Consider the following 24,569-nt stretch of genomic DNA (forward strand, 5'->3'; position numbering starts at 1 on the left):
TTGCAATCACTTACTTTAATCTTCACTGAGAACTTTGACTGTAAGAAACTCATAAATCTTCATTTCCCAGTATTTTCACAAGGAATGATTGAGGTTGCACAGTCAAGAAAACGAATGCTTGATTAGCTCAGCTGTGGTTTTGCTCTGTGACAGACAGTAATGGGTGTTTACAGTAGTTACTGCAGACAAACATGTCTGAGCGTGCGGCTGTATTGTGCTCGGTCTCCCGCAGTGAATGTGTTTTAACGAGGAACAAATCGTCTGTGGATTTCTTAATTGATGACTCTTATATTTACAGAAATGCATTTCCACTGCTCTTCAGGCTCATTTAAATTTGAGAACAAGCTGTGAAGTTTGAGATGCTCTGAGGCTGGAGAGTATCAGGACGTATCAGTGTGTTTTGAAAGATCTGCTTCAACGCTTCTGTTTAGACAAGAGGGATAAAGGCTTTCAGCGAGAGAAATTAAGCTGATGACAGAGTAATTTACAGCATGTGAGCCAGAGAACCAGTTGCTATCTTCGATGAGGGGAAGGATTTATTGTCGATCTCATGTGCTATTGCGTTAAACACACCCCTAAAACACAAAAACTGTGCCAGGTGAAATGCCATTATATCCAAAACTCCTGAAATTTGCAGAAGCAAAATAAACATGCCTGATTTATCACCTGAGAGGAAAGAGCTCACTCTACACACTGTAGAACAAAGTTGGACATAACAAAGCCACATTGCTCCCGATGTTTATCACCCGCTGACTGGCGCAGTGCTGAATGTCTTGATCTGTTTAATACATTACGTGAGCCTCAGAGGTCACACACCCTGTAGATCAAAAGATTGCAAAGTGAATCAACTATTGTGTAACTGTGCTATTGTATGTTTGGAGTTATGTATGCCGCCGCGACGTGTGTGTGCTAACTTTAAAAGTGCTGACTGTGTTGATGCAAAGAAAATGCTTCTGCACGTCGCACTCATCATATTTGTTCTAGTATATGACTTTAGATTTTCTCACATGCATTAACAAAAATGTGATTTTAATCAGATTTTAAACCACCTGTTTAGATCGATCTGGTACAAAGTCGTATTTCATTTGTTTTTCCTGTTCAGACTATAAAAAGAGTGTTGCTTTCTGCCTGAACAATGGCTAAAATATGCTTGAATTATTTGATAAGAGCCAGATTATGATGCCGTCAGCATTCCCATTCATCTTAATGTCGTTCGGCGGGAAGTGCTCAGATCATTTTTTTTTCTTATGTCCTGCTTTATTCATCTATATCATGTAGTTACAAAATCTACCAGCAGGGGCTAACTGGGTCATGCTAACCAGCCATACTTTGACCCCTTGGTCATGAAAAACAAATAGCGAAGTTTGACATCTTCATATTGAGTTTCTTATCCATGAGAAAATTACAGATTGTTCCATTGTTCTGTCAGACCTGGGTTTTTTTATTCTCTTGAAAGAGTGCAGAGAGGATGTTCATGACACACCTTGGGGGAAATGAAGCCCTCCTTCACACCACTTTTGGCACACTAAAACCCAGCCATATATGAGAAGTGAACAAACGACCTTTGTTTCCAATGCTTAGTTGAGCTTTTAAAAGGGAAACACCGTGTGTGTGTGTCTGTTGTTAGGGGGAGGTTGGCAGAGACCAACAGGAAAAATTAAGAGAAGAAAAAACTGAGTAAAGTTGGTGTGCAGGTGCTGTGGAGTTATGGAACTATCACCTCAGAAGACTGCACCTGAAATCTCAGGCTCTCGGAGTAGTCATCGAGTCGGTGCAGTGCTCTCTCTCCAATGAGCCTTGTGGTCAGCACCACTTCATCCTCCAACTTGTAGAACTTGGATAACAATTGTATAGTTTCAGCATGGAGCCCTGGCCCATAAGAGAAGCCCACTTTTATTTTAGCAGAGCTACATTTTCAGTAAAAAAGACAAAAGCTTAATTCACCCAACATGAATAGCAACTTTTAAAATAAAATATTTAATTTATATATTTAAATATTAATATTTATTATATAATACTAATTTATTTTAATACTAATATTAAATATATAAATATAAACAGAATTACATTATATGATTCTCATTGTCCATTGCAGGGACAGAAATACATACATACAGTGACACTTAATATTCAACAATTTTATTGATTTGACTGCACTGACACTTGGATGAGAACTGATCTGACCTGGACGATGACATCACTGTTTTCTACAGAACTGCTTTATAGATTAAATTAACTAATTTAATAATTGATGATCTTTACAATGGAACTAAATTAACACTGAACTGACTTCAGCTGAACAATGACACTATTTTCTTTTAGAGCTTCTGTACAGCCCAAATGAACTCTGTTTGCATCATTGAATCACTTTGAAACTGCTTTGAAACAATCTGTATTGTATAAAGCACTATATAAATGAAGGTGACTTTAACTTTCTATGCATAAAAGAATCCTTAAGAATGTTTTACCATTTAAAAAAAAAAAAAAAGATTAAGCAGTACAACGGTTTCCAATATTGATAATACTAAGGAATGTTTCTTACGCACCAAATCAGAACAAACCAGGGTAATGGCTGCTTAAAATTCAGCTTTCACATTCCAGGAATAAAAAAAAACGGTAGTGTATGAAAGGTTCTGTGCATGAGCGTTGATGATTTCTGTGTCTTGGGCTTCAGAACCTTAGTGGATCTTTCCAGTGCTTAGTGTTCCTGTTTCAGATAACTGAGGTTGGTGAATTGCTCCTTGCAATTGGATTTTGAAACCCATAGCTGGAACTTTAGGCTCAAACAGGCCTTCCAACTCCCACAACTCCCTCCTTTACTTAAATTCTTTTTTTGACTTCATATGGCCTCTACAAATCATTTACCATCTGAAATGTTCTTATTTATTGTTACTGTAAGTGCCCTTTTGGGTTTATATTTACTTTTACGTTTAATCATTTAGCAGACACTTTTCCAAAACAACTTACAAATGAGGAGAGCTGTCATGAACTGCTCCGAGACATGAAGATGAAGATCCAAATGCAGCTTTATTCAAGAATAGTCGTATAGGCAGGGTCAAGAATCAGCAGACAGGACAATGGAGAATACACAGAGGGAATCCAAGAAACAGGCAGAGGTCAGGGCAGGCAGCAATAATCAGAGTCCAAGAACAATCCAATGTCGAACACAAACACGAGAAACCGCTCGAAATGAAGACACACAGTACAACAAGACTTCACAATAAGTGAATGTGAACACCAGGTATTTATGGTGTGAACTAAACAAGATGATGAGAAACAGGTGAATGAGATGAGTGCTGATGAGTCCGGGCAGTGAGTTATGGGAAATGTAGTTTGTGAGTGAAACATGATCGTCTGGTGTGGAGTGCCTTCTGGTGTCTCTCAAGGGCACTCCAGCTGGTGACCGTTACAAGAGCAGAGAGAAGCAATCAAACTAACAATAGGACAACAATATACAAGTGCAGTGACCAGTCCCCAATTAGTCCAGCACCGTACATGTAGCAAGATTTAATTTATTTTTTTTAGATAGATATAGAATAGTAAGTGTTAGTATTAATGGGTCAAGTTTTGCAGAAAAAGATGCGTCTTCAGCCTTTTCTTGAAAATGGCTAAAGACTCAGCAGCACATGTAGTAGTAGTAGTAGCCTTTATTGTCATTGGTCACAAGTACCAACGAAATTAGCCATCAACCTGTCCATATAAACATACATACAATATGACAAGGGGGTAGACAGGACAGGAAGACAGAGCATTTAGGAAGAAAATACAGCATAACATGAGGAGAGGTGAGGAGAAAAAAAAGGCAACCCCCAGACTATGCTCCTGTGAGGAGTACAGTTTGGGAACAGTAAAAAACACCTCAGCAACATTTGCACATAATCAGTACACTCTACAAACATGAACACACAAGACTTGCAACAGGGGAGGGGAGTGGGGGATGGAGGTAACCCAGCTCAGACAGGTATCCGTCCGGTCCTGCAGCCATTCTCGGCGCTGGTCACAGACCCGCCTGTCAGACTGGTGGTACAAAGCGTTGAAGGCGAGGGATGGGGGGTGGGGGGGTGATTGCATATCTGTATATATGTAAGAGTTCGTGTATGTTGAGTTAGGCAGGACATTCCACCAGCAGGGAATAGTCGAGGTGAAGATCGGTGAAAGTGATTTTGTGCCTCTTTGAGATGGAACCACGAGGTGCCGTTCACTTGCAAAACGCAAACTTCTGGATGCCACATAGGTCAGAAGTAATGAGTTTAGGAATAGGGGTGCCTGGTTGTTCTGTAGGTAAACATCAGCGCCTTGAATGTGATGCGAGCGGCAATTAGCAACCGGTGCAATTTTGTGAGGAGCGGAGTGACGTGTGCTCTCTTCGGCTCGTTAAAGACCACTCTAGCTGCAGCATTCTGGATCAGTTGCAGAGGTTTGACAGTAAAAAACTGGAAGGCCTGCCAAGAGATCATTACAACAGTCCAGTCTGGATAGAACAAGAGCTTGGACAAGGAGTTGTGTAGAATGATCCAATAGGAAGGGCCTGATCCTCCTAATGTTGTATAAGGCAAATCTGCAGGGCTGGCAGTTCTGTCAATGTTGTCTGTGAAGTTCAACTAGGTGGAGTTATGGTTGACGGACCTAGCTGAATGGAGAAGATGTAATAGTGTGTTGGGTTGGCTGAGACCACAAGCAGTTCTGTCTTCACAAGGTTTAGTTGAAGGTCCTTCATCCAGCAAGAAATGTCTGTCAGGCAGGCTGAGATGCGAGCAGCTAGCGCCGGATCATCTGGCTGGAATGAGAGGTTGAGTTGTGAGAAAAAAACGAATGACAGATCCTAGTGATGACATGTATGGAGAAGAGAAGTGGTCCAAGCACTGAGCCCTGAGGCACCCCTGTAGCTAGATGTTGCGACTTAGACACCTCACCCCTCCATGACACCCTAAAGGACCTGCCTGAGAGGTAAGACTTGAACCATTGGAGTGCGGTTCCTGAGATGCCCTTTGTCTTGAGGGTTGACAGGAGGATTTAGTAAGTGGTTAACAGTGTCAAAAGCAGCAGACAGATCCAGCAATACCCAGGTTTGAAGGTAAAAAACACCTTTTTTTGATTGATTGCAGTTATGTTTACATTAGCATCAGGATTTTATCTGGTGAGAGTAGGATAAAATGTTCAGATGGGCCTCTGTTTTAAGTGACATTTGTTCAGAAATGTCTGAAATATGTCTTTCCATAAATTTCCCATTCGCAAAAACTCTTTGACTGAGATTCTGCAAATTACACATTGACACCCAATTAAACCAGAGTAAAACCTATTGATTAGAGTGTAATTATGTTCCTCACAGATTCATGTCAGATTAAAGATGGCATCTATTGTGACTAAATGGTCCTGCAGCCATACCAGTCTCTGGACATAAGCCCTAAAATACTCAACCCCTCTTCAATAATATCTTAAAGTACATGTTCCTTTAAGTAAATAATTATAATACAGCTCCCAAATGACATGTTTTTTTCCTGCTTTGTGGTGAATAGGCAGAATGTTTAAAGAAACTTCAAAGGCAATCACTCCACCCATAGACAAGGCACACCACAAAGTAGAGGAATTATCAATCAGGGATGAAAATTTTCCTATAGACCAATTCTAAAAATACTTCCCTTACCAAATATACCAAATAAAAGTTTTCCCTTCAGTTTTCTACCTCATGATGTTTACCCTCTAACTTTGGAAATGCTGACATTTTGAGCCCAGACATTGACCAGAAAGAGAGATTTAAAGTGTGTCCTGGCAGTGTGGTGAAAGAGTTTAGGCACCCTGAGGTCTGTCACGTCCTCCTGGGTGAGGCACTGTTATTTGCCACAGCCGGCTCACTGAGGTTTTATAGATCAACATTTTTTATTTAGTTTTTATTGCTATTTATCAGTCTTTCTTTCCAGTTTAATTATTTTTGTCAATTTTACATTTTAATATATTGTAAAATATAATTTATTCCTATAATAGCAAAGCAGAATTTTCTGCAGCCATTACTCCAGTCTTCAGTGTCACAATAACAATGTCACAATAAATGTATACCTCAAATGCACTATAAGCTGCTTTGGATAAAAGCATCTGTCAAATGCATAAATGTAAAAAAAAAAAAACCTTTTTATGATTTATATCCTGTTATTCACATGTTTCTCAACTACATTGTTGCGATTATGATAGTTTGCATCTGTGTTACATAGACCGCTGTGGTTATTGCACAAACACACACGAGTATGTATAATCGGGTAAAGCCGATTTGGGTTTGGTCATATTAATCATTTCTATCTGGGAGGTGAAGCTGCTGTATTTGATACAGAGAGCTCAAGTATTGCTCTGTCTGTAGACACACAGCACTAATGAGTGACAGGCAGCTCCCACAAACACAAAGCCCCGCTTATCCTCTTTAAGGCATAAATCCAAATTCATTTGAGTAATCCCTGGCAAATATTCCCCACAGACCTCATGATTATCAGAGCTTCCGTAGTGATTTCTGGGAGAAAGCCGGTGCGTTAGATCTGACCTCACGCTCAACACATGCTGATTGACAAAAGGGGAAAAAGTCACACGTCAGATTACACAATTAAAAATGCTATTGCCCATTTCAATGGAAAGACTTTCTCCACATGAACCTTTGGTGTGTGTTTGTGTTTATACAGACGTGTGGGAAGTAAATTATCCTGTCTGCTGTCTCCGAAGTGTGTGTGTTTTCTTTGCTTTATTAAGCTTTACAGCCCATAAACCTATAGTTCTCTAGGAGTGCTGGGCTTTGATGGGGTGCTGTTAATTTTCCCTGCTCTCCCTCACTGTTGTGGAGGACTGTGAAACGCCAGTAAAATGACTGGGTTAAGACCTCTCTAATAAATGCCATTACGTGGCTTGTGAGAACCAGCACGTGATTTACTTTTGGGGTCACTTGCTTCAGTTTTCTCACTCCTGTTTTCATCGGCATCTGCATGACTGGATGTGTATATTTTGTTCTGAGACATGTCTCGTATTTATTTCAGCCAAAGATCAGTGGAAATAAAACACAAAGTGGATGGCTGGATGGTAATTTTATAGCTTCGTAAATATAGCAGCAGATCATGATGTGGTCCAGAGGGCACTGTGGAGCCAAGCTGTTGACAGTGAGCGATTGAATTTGCTCTACCCTCCCATTATTCAAAAATGTAGCCTCGCTACATCCCTTGTGCTCTATCAGCTCTGCCTCTGCACTTTGGGTCTGTGCTGATGTGGCACGACTGTGTTAGAGAGTCTGCACTCTTTTCCACATGAGCAATGAGGAGTTTATGACTGTAACCGTTGGCGAAGTCCAATTAAAATGAAAGAACATGTAGTGTCATAAACGATTCATTTTCTTAACGTCTCTTAAATCAGCTCATTTTTCATAGTTGACTCCAAATATAGCTTACTTCAGAATTAATATATCATGGCAAACAAGTTGAAGATTAGCAGCCAAGCAATCAGACAATTTATTAATTGATGAGCTGTTTCCACAGCGCAGGGGAGCCATTTTAAGGGCCCTATACAGGCAGTTGGGCCAGCATAATCTTCAACTTTTTCCTTCATGATTTTGTGATTTAAACAGCCAGTTTGTGCAAGTAAGCTAAAATGAAGACTATTCCTTTCCTATACGTGATAAGAGCGATCTAATGTGTGGGCTCCCTCTTACAGTAAGATGTTTAAGCCCGCACTTTAGACTCATAACACTCCAGCAGGTACTGGCAAAGTCAAAATTAATATATAAGAAGCAGAAAGAGAAACAGGAGAGAGAGGGAGTAACTGAGCATTGTTACAGCTGAGTTATACGATTTTGCCTGAAGTTTTTATTTTTCAGGCAAATAAAAACCTGAAAAATAAAAGTTTTTTTATTTTCAGTTTCTTTTGCATTACTTTAATACCGCTCCACAATTACTCAGTCACATGCACGACAATCACTTAAAGTTTTTTTAAGGTAATTTATGTTTTGTTATATCAATATTAAGACTAAAAACAAATACAGTTATTCATCCACTGTTTATGTTCATGCTTATTTATAATTATAATATTTATGAATATTTTTACAATAAAACAGGGGCCCAGAATCAAGCACCCCTGTTTCAGCATACTGAACAATCTCCTCCAGTGACGTTCTTTTAATAAGAATAGCTTCTGGTAACCCTGTTACATTTTTTATGAGCAGCACCTACATTTTTAATTGTGAGTGTATTTGAGTATATTTGCTTATTGTTAACTTACATAGGTAACCTCAACCTGGATAATCTACTGACTGCTCTATACTTTTTTTTCTGCCCATCAACTGATAGTCTATGAATCACTCACATGTCCACCTCAGACAAGAATGAAGTAATGCCCTTTTATGCACTATTACAAAGGATCTCAATAAGAAGAAAAAGGAAGAGGAAAAAAATAGGTCACACAATTTCATTGTAGGATGGGTAACTGGAGCTCTTCACAAAGTCATTGCCAACTTTTTCCTTTATTCGCACACACAAAAATATAAACTTGAATGGCTGATTGTGGAACAGCGGTGGCTTTGCTATTGATGGAGCCCTGCTAGCCGTCTCCCATTCACAACTGAGACCATGTCACAACGTGTCCCGTCACGCCTGTCTTGTGCCTCCAAATGTCAATGAAAGTTAAATATTTATCTACCTAGTCCCTGTTACAGTGACCGTATTGTTTAACAGCATGATTGACTTTTGTATTTTAATGTGGAAGAATCTCTGCACTGTGCATTCATCCTCTGTGGTGGATACACTGTGTCAAGGGAGACAGGATGTTAAATCTTCAATGCTTCAGTATGTTGAACTTCAATGGATCCTATATATTATATATGCTATTATATATGTTGCTGATATATTAAGTAACTTAAAGGGGTGATTGATTATGATTTAACTTTTCTAACTTTAGCTAGTGTGTAATGTTGCTGTTCGAGCATAAACATCTGCAAAGTTACGACGCTCAAAGTTCAAAGCAAAGGGAGATATTTTCTTTAACAGAAAACGCTTTTTAAGGACTACAACAAACGGCTGGTAGGGACTACACGAGCTTCCTCCTGGGTTAGTGACATCACAGACCATAACATTTACATAAACCCTGCCCCCGGGAACACACAAGCAGTGTTGAGAAGAGGAAGAGTTGTTGTAGTAGAGCACATTTGTGAGTCTGCTCAAGCTGTCGCGTCCGTCTTTTCACATTTATTGCAATATACGTAACACAAATGCATGCCACTCTGTAGGCATCTTTTAACAGTTCCCACACTAGCGATTTATAGATTATCATGAAATAATATGCTAATCAATGACTTGAAGATAGTTAACTCCACATCGGCTACATACATGTATCAACAAACCATTCAGAAACGTCCTGTTGCATTCTACAAGTTGTCACTTCTTCTTGAGTCTCTCCATCATTGTCCGACTTCGGTTTGAACATAAAAGGCAGAACAGTTTCTGACATTTTTGTGCATGTCTGCAAGCTGCTAACACACAAGCTCTTGAAGCTCCGCCCTCTGTGCCGGGAGCAGCAGCTCATTTGCATTTAAATGGACAAACACACAACGGTGCGTTTTTGCTCACTCTCAAAAAGTGACAATTTTAACATGGCATATAAAAATATCTGTGGAGTGTTTTGAGCTAAACCTTCACATACACACTCTGGGGACATCAAAGACTTATTTTGCATCTTGTGAAAAGGGCATTATACCACCCCTTTAACAAAATGCTCACGGATATGTATTCAGTGACTCACTCATAAAGACAGTGGTTACATCTAAAATCGCATACTCTCTGTGTAGGTGCTTCTTTTGAATAAGTAATGACTTTGCGACTGTTATTATAGTAAGAATGTGTATGTGTGTAGTGATGTTAATTTAGACATTTGTTATATTGTCATTGCCGTGTGACTTGCCAGTGTCGTTGTGTTGCTTCACTGTTATTGCAGCTCCTCTCCAGTGGCTTCATAGGATATTAAAGGGTCCATTGGATCTTCACTTCAGAATCTCACTGGAAGTGAATCAGTGTTGTTGAACAAATTGTTTAAATTAATGATTCAATGACTTATTCATCAAAACCGTCACTTGTTTTGTTCCTAAGTGAAAAAGTGTTGTTGAACAAATCGGTTGAATGAATGATTCAATGACTCAGTCGTAAAGAGCATGGCTGCTTCCTAAAGCTGAAAAATGCTGCCTCCGCAGGCCACATTCAGGCACTATCCTGAATGTTTTGCGAGGTGCAACAAATCATTTAAATGAATGATTACATGACTCACTACTAAAGACCCTCACTTGTTGGCTGCGACCAAAAATTTAGGCTGCTGACTTGTTGCCTTGCTGCCTTATCAGGCAATGACTTTGTAGGAAGCGTTTGCGTATAAAGGAACAAAATAGAGTGAGCTTTGGTGATAAATAAGCAAATATTTAATTACAATAGTAATTTCTCGCTAGAAATTACATCAGAAGTGAAAAATATTGGTCAAAAACATACATCTACACAAACTGACCAGCAATTGCTACTTTCAGACACTATCTTTATTTTTTTAGCTGAACTGTCACAGAATGGAAAGCACAGGATTGTGGGATATCAAAGGCAGCAAAGGATACATCTATGCTGCCTTCAAAAACCGATCAGATGAAGGTATCTCAGGAGACAGGAAGTGAAGCTAATATTGGATTTGGATGTGCCTTCATACCTTCCGACCTTGGAATATGTCCTCTGAAGGCAGTATTTTTAAAGGGGTCATATAATACCATTTTTGTACAAGCTAATATGATTCTTTAGGGTCTAAATTAAAAGTTTGTAATATACTTTAATTAAAAATTCTCATTAGTATTGTAAGAAAACAGTTATTTTACCTGGTCAAAAACAGCTCTGTTTTCAGCACGCCGTTTCAGTGCATATGCCTTTAAATGATCATGAGCTTTGCTCACTCCGCCCCTCTGTTCTGTGCGTGCACGTTTGTAACACAATAACCATAACGTGTTGTTTATTATAAACGTGGGATTATGAATTATATTGAGAACGTCGTACATAGAAAACATGCTGGAATGTACCCTGAGTGTAAACCTTAGACTCATTCATCGTGAAGCGTGCAAGCGATTTGCAAAGATATAAATATTAATATAAAGGTTAATAAAACGTTACACTCACTTCAGTTGTTCTAGAGGTTCAGCAGGAACACGAATAGCTGGTACCGATCCTTTATTCAGGAGTAGCTTCTTAGCAAAACCAGCTTTATACTGACCCTCCTCGTTTATAAAGCAGTCTGCTGAGAAATGATTCGCGCAAACATGAGAGCATTGACGTTGCTCGTGGGGAATATTCCCTTCGAAAACAAACTCAGACACTGCGTCTTCAGCGGTTCGGATTTAGGAACATTAAAATGACTGCTGTGTTCGTTATTACACCCAAGAACAGAACACCACAATCGCTTAGACGCCATTCTGCTCATAGACAGTGCTCCAGCATATCAACAATGACCGCGCCGGTCCGCGCGGACTATGATTGACAGCTGGCTCACGAGCGAGGGCGGATCTGTGTTGAAACCCGGCTGTCAATCAACAATCGCGGGAGGGGCGTCCGAGCGTGTGACATCACACGGTCGAACGGCTCGATTTGAGACAGGGGAAAACATATAAGGAGATTAAAACAAAAACACTGGATGGATTTTTATCATTATATGATGGTTGTGTACAGGCACTGCCAACACACATTTCAGTACAATCAACTTGAAAAAGTGCATGTGATCCATGATCCAATAATGACTTAATCATAAGGACAGTCACTCATCTCAACCTACTGGTGTAGCTATTTAACCTGTAGAAAGACTCACTAAGCAACCATTGTCTGTCTGGATTGAACAAACAGAGAAGTGTTAGGCTGCGTTCACACTGCAGGCTTAATGCTCAATTCCGATTTTTTGAAATTTTTTGATTTTTTTGCAAGGCCGTTCACATTTCCAACTAAATGCGACCTTTTGTGATCTCCTGTGTGAACGTGAAATGACCCAGAAGTGACCCGCATGCGCAGAAGAGTACTCAACGGTCAATTCCCGCCTACTTCAACGCAGAATTATGACGTTTGTCGCATATCAATGACGTGCGGGTCGGATACATGTGACCTGGCCGTTCAGATTGAAGTCGCATTTCAAAAGATCGGATACATATCGGATTTGGACCACATACCCAAGTGGCCTGGGTCGTATTTGAAAAGATCGGATCTGTGTCGTTCAGACTGTCATGAAAAGATCAGATACAGGTCGCATTGGGGCCAAAAAATCGGAATTGGGTTGTTTCAGCCTACAGTGTGAACGTAGCCTAAGTGATGCAGTGCAGTGCTGTTGGATATTTTATACATTAAATATGGAATATCTCAACATGCTAAAACATACTTCTGTTATGCCTACATGTAAAAAATAAATGTAATAAAATTTTTTTAGCTTGCGTCTTATTACTTTTATAGCATTTTATAATTTATTTACTCTCTAACAAGGACAAAACAAAAATGTCCTCTGTAAAAAGGTGCAGACTCAATGGCTGTTTGAGCAGAGAGTTTCTTTGAGCAGAGGACAGGCATTGACGACTGTGAATGGGTCAGAGTGAATTGGCCTCCTGTTGATGCTCGGAGACGTCTCTTTAGCCTCTCTACAGGAGAAGAAAGCCAGAGTGCCACTCGGCCCACAGCTAATACTGCCTGCGGCTATTTGCAAGACCCCATGTGAATGTGAGAAAACAGAGGTGGCAGGGGGCTAATTTGACAAAGTTAAAGCAAATCATCTTAGAGAGTGAAAGGAGCAAGTAAGACAAAAATGTGTGTCTGTCTGTGTGTTTTCATACTATTGACGAGCCGGCCAGCAGGGGGCTACATTGGGAATTCCCAAAGCATGCTGAAACACATCCCCTCCCTTTTCAGTATCTTTAACCTCAGTTCTGATCACCAGCAATCTTCTCACTTTTATGCTCTTTTCTCATTCATTCTCTCCAACTCTCACTGACCCTTCCTTTGGTGGTAAAATCACATTGCCAATTTGAGTCATGTAAAGGTAAAGTCTTGAATCCTAGCAGGCCTGTAAAAAAATGAAATATGCGTATGTCCTCATTTGTTCCTAAATCTAAAACTCACTGTCCAACATGGGAACTTTAACTCTGATTAACCTTGTACATAGACAGTCAACCAACTCTTACAATGTCCCTAACAGAATTCACATACCACAAACCTTTTGGCAGCAGGACATGTGTCATAAATTATGTTTATAGATGGACATTATTTTGCAATCTCCTCTTAATAAAATCTAAAGTGAAATGCATGGGGTTTAAAAGGACATTACACTGGTGAAACGGTAAGCCATCAAGTAGACATGCAACACAAACCGGATCTTTAAACTGGGTTTGTGACGAAAGACAATTAGCATACGTCTGTTATTAAGCCATATGTGAGGCTTTTCTGGCTGAAATGGAATATAAAAAAAAAAAAACATTGCTGCAGAATAATACACACTCTACTATGACGTTTGCCACTTAGAGACGTGGTCAGTCTCCCAGTGAGAAGATTATTCAGTCTATAATCATGGGCTGTGATAGTGTCCACTGACAGCTGATGGAACATAGGGTATTAATTGTTGTTGTTGAACTTGTGATTCATCATGATTGTAAAATAATGCAAGTGTTCTTTCTGATGACCACGTGTGTGTGTGTGTGAGTGTGTACAGGTTTAAGCTACATCTACTTAACCTAATTCTGAACCTGAACTGTCAGATTTAAACTTGCTATAATATAATATAATATAATATAATATAATATAATATAATATAATATAATATAATATAATATAATATAATATAATATAATATAATATAATATAATTAGCATTCCCCAATACTCAGTGGAGCTTTAGAACCTGGTAACTTAGATACATAATGAGTTGTGTTATCTGTTGTGTTGGAAATTCAACAAGGTATTATAACAAAAGGGACTTTTTTTGAAAATCACCCTTACTTTATTCCAACCTCAGCAGATGAAAGAGGGACTCCAGCATTTCATTCAACTCTAGAAAGACGCTTCTGTGGTGGATAAGTGTCTTTCCCATTGTTTATTTATCCAGTAATTTTAATGTTCATCTCCGCTCACCTCTCTTACTCTTAACCTCAGAATGGCTCCCTCAGCAGCCTGCTCGGGGCTGAGATGGGCCCTGCCTCCTGGTGTGTTCAAAGGCTAGCATTATCCTCTAGAGGGGTGTAGGTTACAGTGCCATTCACTTTATGGGTGGTCAAAGGGTCAGATGTACATGTAACCACATAGGAGATAAATCCTTGTAGCAAGCCCAGGGTCAGATAGGTTGTGATGTATGAGGCGAGTGGGGATGATATCAGATCCACTGCTCTCACGGACCACCACGACTCAGACACTCAGTTCATTTGTGACTTATTTAAACTGTGTATGTGTTGCCTTGAAATCAGAGCTCAGTGATACAAAACACTGAGAAGCTCTATAAAGACCCAGATGAACTTAAACACACAGAAAAATGTCTCTGTGACATTGATAGAATTTGTATGTAAAGATATATGTCAAGTAAACCATTCTACATTATATATCTTTTGTTTTGTTTCTGAATTGTTATGCATTCAAATGTGTAATGGTGTAAGTAGTTCTACACACCTGAAAAAGTCTTGAGTTAAAAACATGTTTTTAGATGTGCATTCATTTACACTAATTCAATGTGAATTGGTTGCAACAGTTAGGCTAGCAAGTAAAAATCCCATTCATTTTCTATTTAGAGTTTTTACCAACAACCTTTAAAGACAGACCTACTTTGAGCTATGGTGTTGTTAATTAATGATGTAAATATTAAAATTGAGACTGTTCATTCCCTCTGGTTTCTGGTCCCATTGTAAATTATTTATCTGTGCATGCTAAACCTAAAGTAAAACATGTTTTTCTTCATACGAATTTAAGTTATTAAAGGTGATAACTTGCTCTTCCTCTAAAATGATAGCCTGGTTAAAACCAGACCATTCTCAGTTGTAACTGAGTTATGGTCTGGCAAAGCGTCATAGACAAATCATTTCCAGAGGGGCGTCACCAACGGACGTCGCGGATAGACCTAAAACCAATCAGAGCGATGAAGGAGATGACATATGCAGAGCGGCAGAAACATCTCCGAGTGTTGTTCTTTGCTCGTTTTTTAACAAAAAGGAAACGTTCAAATCGCTTAAAACAGACGCGATAGCTGATTCGAACGAGTGATGTTCGACGGCGGCATCCATCTTTGTAATGTAGGCTACAAAATCTGCTTCAAAATCCCAGCGCTGTCGTCATCGTGTAAAGCCCGCCCCAACGTTTCTGATTGGTGCCTCGATTTCGACGGATTGGAAATGGGCTTGAATGATCTCTTTGCCAGACTAACTTTCAGAGCAAATCTAAATTTGCCTGAAGTTGTCTGGGTTTTCCCAGGCTACTAAAATGAGGCCATGAAGACTATAATGTTAACAAACAGCCAACTTACTAATTATTTATATTTTTTTCATTAAATCACATTCTGCCTGACTCCATTCTGGTGAGTAACACCATTTCCCTCATCAAGTCAATTATCGATAGTTAAAATGAAGTCCCATCATACATATTTTCTTGCTTCGTGGGACTGTAGCTCATTTCCCTAATTTAAGTGTTGTACCTTTGTCTTTTTGTTTGATTTTCAGATCCTTTTTGGCTTTAAATGAAAGTTTGTAATGTTGTGATTCACCTCAGAGTTGGTTGCTATTGTTCATATTTTAGAACTCTTAACAACTCTTTAAGTTAGTTTAGAACTTAACTTATATTATTTAATACGTTTTTATTTAAATCCCTATGGACATTATAAAAACTGGGTGTTATATTATTCCTTACTTTAATCCAATTGTTCACTATTTTCTTTTTTCTTCATTTTCAATAAAGGCTGATGATATCTGATGCATTACATAACTTTCTCAGATCTCACCACGCTATAAAATTATTATTAATAAATTACAGAGTTTTATACTACATATACTATCTACTTGACACGTCAGTCTGTTTGAGTAAATTGAGTAAAAATGGAGTAAAACGAGCCATAAGCACTGTATCTTTATCTTGATTATTGTATTTGGAGTGTCCTTGGTGCCACTCCTTATCCCCCGGCTCTCTTTGGTAATTGTGGTAAGTCAAGAAAGAGGCTTCAGAACAAACTTCTGCCTGTTCCTCTAACCTCTTCACTCCTGCAATTTTTATATTTCCACACATGGGGGAAAAAATAACCCAAACAACAATATTTAGGCTGCAATTACGGGAGAGTTAAATTCTATGTCTGACAGCGAATGAAGGATGATGGTTTTGTATGGTCAAACACGCCACTCAGAAGATTCTTCGTGCGCAGACCGCTAAACTAAAAATACATTGAGTCTGATCTGTTTGCTTACTGCAAACAAGAACACAATGGAGACTTGCTGTGAGGTTTACTCTAACTCACTTCAACTAGCATAAATCAGATGCTAATAGGATGTGGAGTTTTTACTGCTTGAGTAGTTTTGTGAGCTTTCATGTACAACAGTAAACATTGAGGTTTAAACGTTGTGAGCACAGGAACAAATTAAACGAAAGCATGTAGATATGCTCAGTAGGTCTGTGTCTGTCACAGTGAGTATTTGATAGAACAGAGTGATAATCCTTTAAAGAAGAATCGGCAGACTCCCAGGAGCCTCGTCTCCCACAAATGATCTTCCTCTTACCTAAAGCCTGCAGGGCTAAAGCCCACCTGTGGTGATACCTTACACAGGTACAGTAGCCTACATTCTTTTTTTTGTGGATTGGAAAAGAAAGCATGGGTTGTCATGTAGAGCCGTGTATTTTGTTATCAAACAGAGGTAGACGTTTATTTTTCTTTCTTCTGTTGAACACAAAAGAAGATATATTTTGAAGAATGATGGTAACCAGACAGTTGACGGTCGGTAGTCATTGACTTCCAGTAGGAAAAAAATACTATGTCAATGGCTTTGGTCTTAGCCTGGGTTCCAGTCCTAAATTGTCATGCCCTTCACTCGCTAACTTCCCCCTCGTCTCGTTCACTCGGATGTACGTCATTGCTTACGTTTTACGAGTGCCCACTACTGGCGGAAACTGCAATGGGCTGAATTGGAACATCCTAAGCCCTTGATTACTTGGAATCAGCTATGGGGTTGATTTATTGTTTAGGCTGTTTTAAATTAATATATATATAATGGTGATTAGACGAGATCTGCTGTGACGTCACAATTGTGTTGCATTGTGGTATATGGAGCTGCCTGAAGGGTACATCTGAAGTAGACTCACTCCCTCGGTCAAAATCGAGGGAGTGAGGGTCTGTCCATATAAACTTCCCTCGTCCACTTCACAAAGTGAAACGCACTTCAAAATGGTGGCAGGGGCCAGGGATTCCCCCGAGGGGATGTGCTTAGGGAAGTTCGCAAGTGCGTCTAAAAGTGGACTGGAACGCAGCATTATTGTGAATGATTCATCTGTGTAATCTTTAAGACAAGTAATAACTTGTTCTTTCTCTGAAATGACTTGGTGAAATCACTAGCCTCGTTTCCATTACCCTTCAAATTGCGCAAATTGAATACATCCCAAGAACCAATCAGAAGGCGCGAATCAGTACAGGCTGTTTCAATAGAGCGGCGCGCTGAGGAGACGTATTTTTTGAGACGGCTGAGGAGATTGTTTTGGTTTTGGATTCAGATTTATTACATTTTTAAGATGAGCCTGTCCTACTGACATCAAATGGCATAAGAAAACGTCGTTTACCTCAAAACTCTTCCCGTTACAAGGCAAAAGAAAATCGGTACAGTGGAATGTTGCTCTGTTCTACTTGATTATACAATAAAATTTGAATCGCCAAATCTTTTTTTGCCAATGTGGTTATACTGTGTGAAACGGGGGGGGGGGGGGGGGGGGGGGCTTCTGTCTTTATTCAGACAGGGCAGAAAGGTGACTAGAGAGAAATGGGGTGGGATTTGCAAATAATCGCAGATCTCATTCAGCTCCCCTGTAAAGAGGTTTGTCTACTGTTTAGTTTTGAAATGAATGTGCTCTAATCTTTTTCAGTGTTTCTAGTTACATTTTTAGTGATTTTTCAGCTATTTACTATGTCTTGTCCCAAAGAGGTGGATTTAGAGGTTTTTGCGAAAACAGCACAAGTGGATTTAGCTGTTTTTGACGCAAAAGACAATCTAATTTGCTAAAAATCACTGAATTGACTAAAGTGACATTTTTGAAAAAAAGTTATTTTATTCACTGACTAATAGGCTAACCTTATCAGTAGCCTACCTTTAAAATTAAACTACTGGACGTGAACATAGGAGCCTGATAAAAAATGCTCATTTAAAGAAAATAAGTCTGACGGATTTAGAGGGTTTTGCATCTGAACTCTTCATTATTACGTAAACCTACCAACATCCATTGCAATGATTTTTGGAATGACTTCTCGCGAGAGGAAAAATGTTTTAGTCGCATTACATCGGTTAATGGAAACTCCGTCATTTCACGATAGTTTTCATCGACATTAAGAAAATATCGCAAAAGTTTTGTGCAAATCTATAATGGAAACGCGGCTACTGAGGACATGCAAACAGCCAAATTGCAATTTGTTCAGCATTTTTATGAAAAGCTCCATTCTGGTATTGTTAAAATGAAGTCTCATACATATTTTCTTGCTTACTTTCCTGTTTGCTATTCACTTACTTATACAATAAAGTTAAATAACATATTTTTAGTACTATATAGGATGTATTCAAAAAAGTCCATTATGGAAATGAGACATTACTGTTTTATGGGTCAACAACACTAATGGCTTTTAAAAGGGAATGGAGGAGGGGGCTTTATCCCAGATTAAGCAGTCATTAACTGGAGTCTTATCAGATGTTAAGGTATTGTTTAATACATATCTGAGTCTTTTTCTTTTGCCCTCTACACCACACAGACTTACACATTTGTGTGCAGGCCTACACAGGCAAATCGATATTACAAAACAGGCCAGCTACACATATACAAACCTCTCTCCCATGTTTGTATTTATATGAATGTATTTATATGAGCATTTGACCCTTGTCTAGAGCCCCGTCATGTTGATAGTATTGGAGTTATTTATTTTTATTGCCCTGAACTTCAAGGAGCTTCACTGACGACGTCAAGCTGTTTTTTCTTAAACTAGGCTGCTTCTCAGTGCTAACATCATGCTTGATCGTTTATTGAGTGCTGACACGGTTTTGAAGTCTAGATTCTCAGGCCAGGTACACAATATCAGGGAATAGTAAACAGACAGTAAACAACATTAAACAGACAATAAACAGCCACATCAGTGCCAATTTAACCATTATTTGACCCATAACACACGTGGACACAAGCTCTGATCTTTAGTTAACCCTTTAAAATATAAACACTGATAGCTTTTAGAATTTATTATGAATACATACGTATGTAGCCATATTTGCCATGATGTCTTTGAGAATGCAAGTTGGAAGTTTCCCGAGGCCTTCAAGTCATGAGACAACAGATATCAGGGATGTTCTCCAGGGACAGGGTATGAGCTCAAGTCAAAAGGTCAGGCTTGAAAGCAGTTATTTCCTATACTTGGAGTTTCAGTGACACAGTCAAATAAATAGTGGGTGCAACCTCCACTCAAAGGTGTATAGATTCTTGTCATGGATTAAGATTTATGACCTCTCCAGTCAACATCCTAGTCTGCATCCCACATTTACTTCCCACATATAGACTTCATTAAAATATTTTGAAAATGTTTTTTTTGCAGAGTTGAATGGAAATTAGTCCATTCAAGTAGGTTGTGACTTCCACAATTTAGAAGATCTAAAGGTTTATGTCCTCCAAAGCAAATTGAATGAGTGTTCTCAAAACTGAAGTTACCAAATACGTCCATGAGCTTTGCTGTGTTATTCTGCCTAAATTTTTCAATTAATTTAGGCAGAATAACACAGCAAAGCTCATGGACATTTATTTGGTAACTTCAGTTTAGATCATCATTATTTGTAGATGTGTTTCGACTGACCGTCAGACGTTATGGTTCCAGTTTTGCATTCTGTTCTCTAAATGCAGTACGGGGTAGGCTAAATTAGGAGCAGATATGGGCAACCCTGACCTGGCATAGTTCTCCCCAGCTGGAGCCGCTGCTGGAAAAGCCATTTCTCTACAACATGCAAACAAATATAAAACAAATGGTGTACAGCCATGTAAAGAGAGGGGGAACAAATGTTAGCAAATATGAGGTCAGAGGCTGAGTTATGACCTCACTGCCTATTGCATTACGTTAAATTGCGAAAGTTGCTTTAACCGATAATATGTGCCAATGTTTTGCAAAAAGCAAATCTGAACTGATGAAGAAACAGGTTTAAGAGTCATTTCATTTACTCCAGAAGTTTTTACTGGCAAGTATTGTATCTGCGCCCCTCTAGTCTTTAACTGCTCATTGGTTGGTTGTGTGACTGATTTTTGGACAGACATCTATGAGTGAGCCTTTTGACAATTTTGGACACTCCATTTAACATACTGTATACATAAACCAATATGCAAGCAAATACCATGGCTTTATGGTATGTTTTTGCATGTTGAGCTACAGTATCTGTGCCCACTCCATTCAGTGGAGTTAGGGCACAGTTTTAAAACCAGAGAGAGAAGTGTTGGCACACAAACATATTGTAAATAACAACACTGTAGTCAAAGCAAAACCATCTTCCTTTGGGGTTTGATGCATTTGGCTTTGACAAGCTGAGCCCCCAGCCAACATTTACTAAAACATCTGACAACACTCTTTCTGAGGACTTTTCAAAACGAGGCTGGAAACTAATAGATTGTAAAGCACAATTAAACTCACTGGATGATTCTTTTCACATGGAGACTTTCTTTGAGCTACTTGTCATATGGTTGATATTGTGTAGAGCTAGATAATCTTGGCCTCCTCTGTTAATTAGAGGCAAAATCAGAAACCATTGAAATGCATAAATAAATATCAAACTACTTTTAATCCACCTCTTATGACGTCTTGAATTGATCTTTATGCTTTGGCTGAACCTTAATTTTCAACTTTTATTTGATTCATAAACATTTAGTATGAAAATCAAGTAGTTTTATGAGATCCTTTAATAAACCAGCAAAGAGGAAAAACAATCAAACAAATGAGAGTGCTCAAGTCGACCCAAACGACAGAGCTCTTGTCCTAATAATATTTTGGAGTCGGTGTACTAACAACTGCCCTCTATTTGGTTATCATAAGGCTGGTAATAAAGAACCAGTTTATATTCAGACCTTGTTAAATCTTTGAAATGTGATTGCCCAACAAACGGGTCGGATCTTTTGGAATGATTTTTTACTTTTTGAAAATGCTTTATTGAATGAAAACGAACAATTAGTGTCGTCCGATTTCTGAAAAATTATTCTAAAGTGCAGATTATTTTTTGTGAATCAAAAACACACAGGAATCGGTCAAAGGGTTCACTGAATTAATCTGACTCATTTATTGAATGTCATTACTTTTGAAATGACAAAAAACATATTGTGTTGTGTTGTAGGTTACTTATAAACTTGGGACTTTTGTTGTTTATTTGTTATTTGTTATTTTTCATTTAACGTTTAGGGCCAATGATTACTACATGCATGTTGCCTCGAAAATGTATTTAAAAGTATGTGGAAACTACTTATCTACACCTATAATAAATTATCTATAGATCAGTGGTTTAAACATATTTTACTAATTAAGCATACTAAATTAATTTCTAATTTATGTAATTTGACAATAGACTACTGAGAGCACCCAAAAGTTTATTCAAAAGTTGCCAAGTAAGAAGAGTTTATAGGCAATAGGCCTATACAACTAAGGTCATCTAGGTCACAACTAGGTCATCAGGAGATCTTGTTTGCACAGTGTTGAAAAAAGCCTGAATAGATGCAGTAGACGAGCTTTCGCAGTTTTTAGGTTGAAGAACACTCTACAATGATAACTAAAACAAACTGCTGTACAAATGTAACCTAAGTGTTAAATATCAGCTGAGCGCTTGCAGAACAGATGACAGTATGTTTTAGGAACAAGACCTGACGTGAAAGCGCTTCATTATACAGTATAGCGTAGCCTACATTATCATAAATCATCCCGCAGCCCATTCACAACTCTTCAGTTTCACATTGAACACATAAACTCTTTCGACAGCGTGTGTTTACTTGCTCGGACCGTTCATTGAGAGGGAGTGCTGTGAACATGCTTCCCATTTCAATGAACTCTGTGCTCTTTTTATGGACGGTCGGACAGTGAGGAGCGCTGATGCGCCGAATCGCCCGCAGATGGTCGTCGCTGATTGGTGGAAATATAAACCCCCACCCTTTCCCCATCAGCCGGTGCCTCTATTGCCGTTTAGTGTCCCCCCCCCACCCCACCCCACCCCACCCCACCCCCCACACACGCACACACACCCGCCGACTGTCAACGCTCAGCAGCAGTCAGCAGTTCTCTGTGTACCTGCGCTCGCAAACAGAGGCGGTGCGCGTTACCCAAATGGACCCAGTGGATTTTACTTGAGGAACGACTGAAACAGGACAGTTTAAACAATTAGCAATGTCTCTATATTGCATTGCATGGATTTGCGGATCGTTCCTTTCCCCGTTTTTAAAGAGGTAACAGTTAAGGTGCATGCATGCCAAAATGGATTGCCTTTTCCTTTTGCTTTGGAGTTTACAAGTCCCTCTGGTAAACAGCACATCAGTGAGATTACTGGCGAGTGTGTCTTTTGGGAACTTTATTAAGGCAGGTGACACACTGATAATTAATTGTTTATTATATATACTGTACTCATTGTCATTTAGCAAATTAATTGTGGTGAGCTGTTTGCAGGCTCTGCAGTTCTGTTGCTTCCACTCTGTGACATCGCTCTCATTTACCGGCGACACCGGCGGTCTCTATCAAGGTTCGTGTCTTTACGCACTGCAATTTATTATTGTACTTCTATTCTTTATAATTATGACAAGGCAATGAATGATGCCGATGGCGCTCTTGCGCTCTGGTTGAGCAGAAAATCCTTACCTGTCCTTATTGGATATACCTGTGCAGCTAAATATATAAATACGCGGAAGCATGCTACATAGATTCGGGGAATTAGGGGGTTTACAACATAAATATACTCCCAAGATGTGAGTTTCCTGTGCCGGTGCACGCGTACTGTATGTGTGGGCGCATTAAAGGGATTCCCTCATCTCTTATCTGCCGCGTAGGAGCTAGTCACTGAGAGTTTGTCTTTTTAATTAATATTTACACAACCAGTGGGAAGTTTGGAAACACTTCCCTGTGAGATTATGGTTAAATGCTTGAGATTAGTTTTGTATATAAATTGTGGCTACATGAAACATGTTAATTTATAGCCTCTTCATAATTTTCACTGCTTGCACAGGCTACAAAGGGTATTGAAATACTTGTAAGGCTCAGAAAAAAAGCAGAAATATAGGTAGGCTTCTATGTATAGCAACATAAAAGTGTAAACAGTGATATACAGATTTTTAGTCAGGAGGTAGGCTAATTTTACAATTTTAATTTTATTTAATGAATAAGTTAGACCAGATAGGGAACGTAAATAAGCCAACAAGTGTTGACAAGACCCCATGAAATGGTTTGACAAGTGCAGTTTTCTTACCTGTATTGTATTTCGTATTAACAAAGAACATTTTGGTGGGACATGAAAGGGCTTATCCCTTAAAGAATAATGATAAAAAATGATTAACCATTAGAATTGCTAGTCTTTGGCTGGTGGTAAAATGGGGAGTGGCAATATCATTAGAAACCATTTCATCAGACATAAATATGTGTAGTGCAGGATGAGTCATCAGTATTTTTGCTATAATTTTCCTGGAAGAGAAAGACTGTACATTTTAAAAGTGTATACCTGGTAAAATTGTCAGCTTTTAGTAGTGTACTAGCATAGAAATAACCACAAAGGCAGTAGACATGGAATCAAAGCCACAACACAACCTGTCCTAATTCCTGATGGACAGAAAACTGTTGCTGACATTACAATATTAAGTTATATTAGTAAGACTAATGCTATAATTAACTGGTAATGGATTGGTATTGAGTCAGATTATTTAAACTGTGTTTGTCCCACACACAGATTACGATTTTGCCACACCAGTGCAAGTGGACTCACTTGGAGGCTACATCTCCCATGATGTGTCAAGACATGAACGAAGCAGGAGGTCCCTGTCAGAAGCTGGTGGTTCGGTGCATTATCATGTCTCTGCATTTGGCAAGGAATTGCATTTAGACTTGCAGCCATCCCATGTGCTGGCAGAGGGGTTTACCATACAGACACTGGGTGCAGAGGGCATCAACACAGCGACCCTTGACCCTTCTATTCATAACTGCCTCTATCAGGGTTCCATACGAAACCATTCTGAATCCTCTGTGGCTATATCCACCTGCACAGGTCTGGTAAGTGTCTCCTTTTACACTCACAATGAGCTACAATGTCTACTAGTTTTAAAGGAAGCTATGAGGCATCCTAAATTAAATAGAACCTCATGTGACTGATTTGAA

At 39.0% G+C, this 24,569-nt stretch overlaps 1 protein-coding gene across 1 annotated transcript in view; it reads left to right on the forward strand.

The window, feature by feature from the left end:
• The first annotated feature begins 22,472 nt into the window (after nt 1-22,472).
• The window catches only part of adamts18 (ADAM metallopeptidase with thrombospondin type 1 motif, 18), a 97,355-nt gene continuing 95,258 nt past the window's right edge, over nt 22,473-24,569 (forward strand). The window contains exons 1-3 of the mRNA XM_056248451.1: nt 22,473-22,790; nt 22,878-22,950; nt 24,145-24,464. Coding sequence (XP_056104426.1) covers nt 22,677-22,790; nt 22,878-22,950; nt 24,145-24,464 — 507 coding nt within the window. The 5' untranslated portion in view covers nt 22,473-22,676. The remainder of the gene's footprint in view (nt 22,791-22,877; nt 22,951-24,144; nt 24,465-24,569) is intronic.

Source organism: Rhinichthys klamathensis, unplaced genomic scaffold, assembly GCF_029890125.1.
Source record: "Rhinichthys klamathensis goyatoka isolate OS25496 unplaced genomic scaffold, OSU_Roscu_1.1 h1tg000055l_1, whole genome shotgun sequence".
Classification (NCBI taxonomy): domain Eukaryota; kingdom Metazoa; phylum Chordata; class Actinopteri; order Cypriniformes; family Leuciscidae; genus Rhinichthys; species Rhinichthys klamathensis.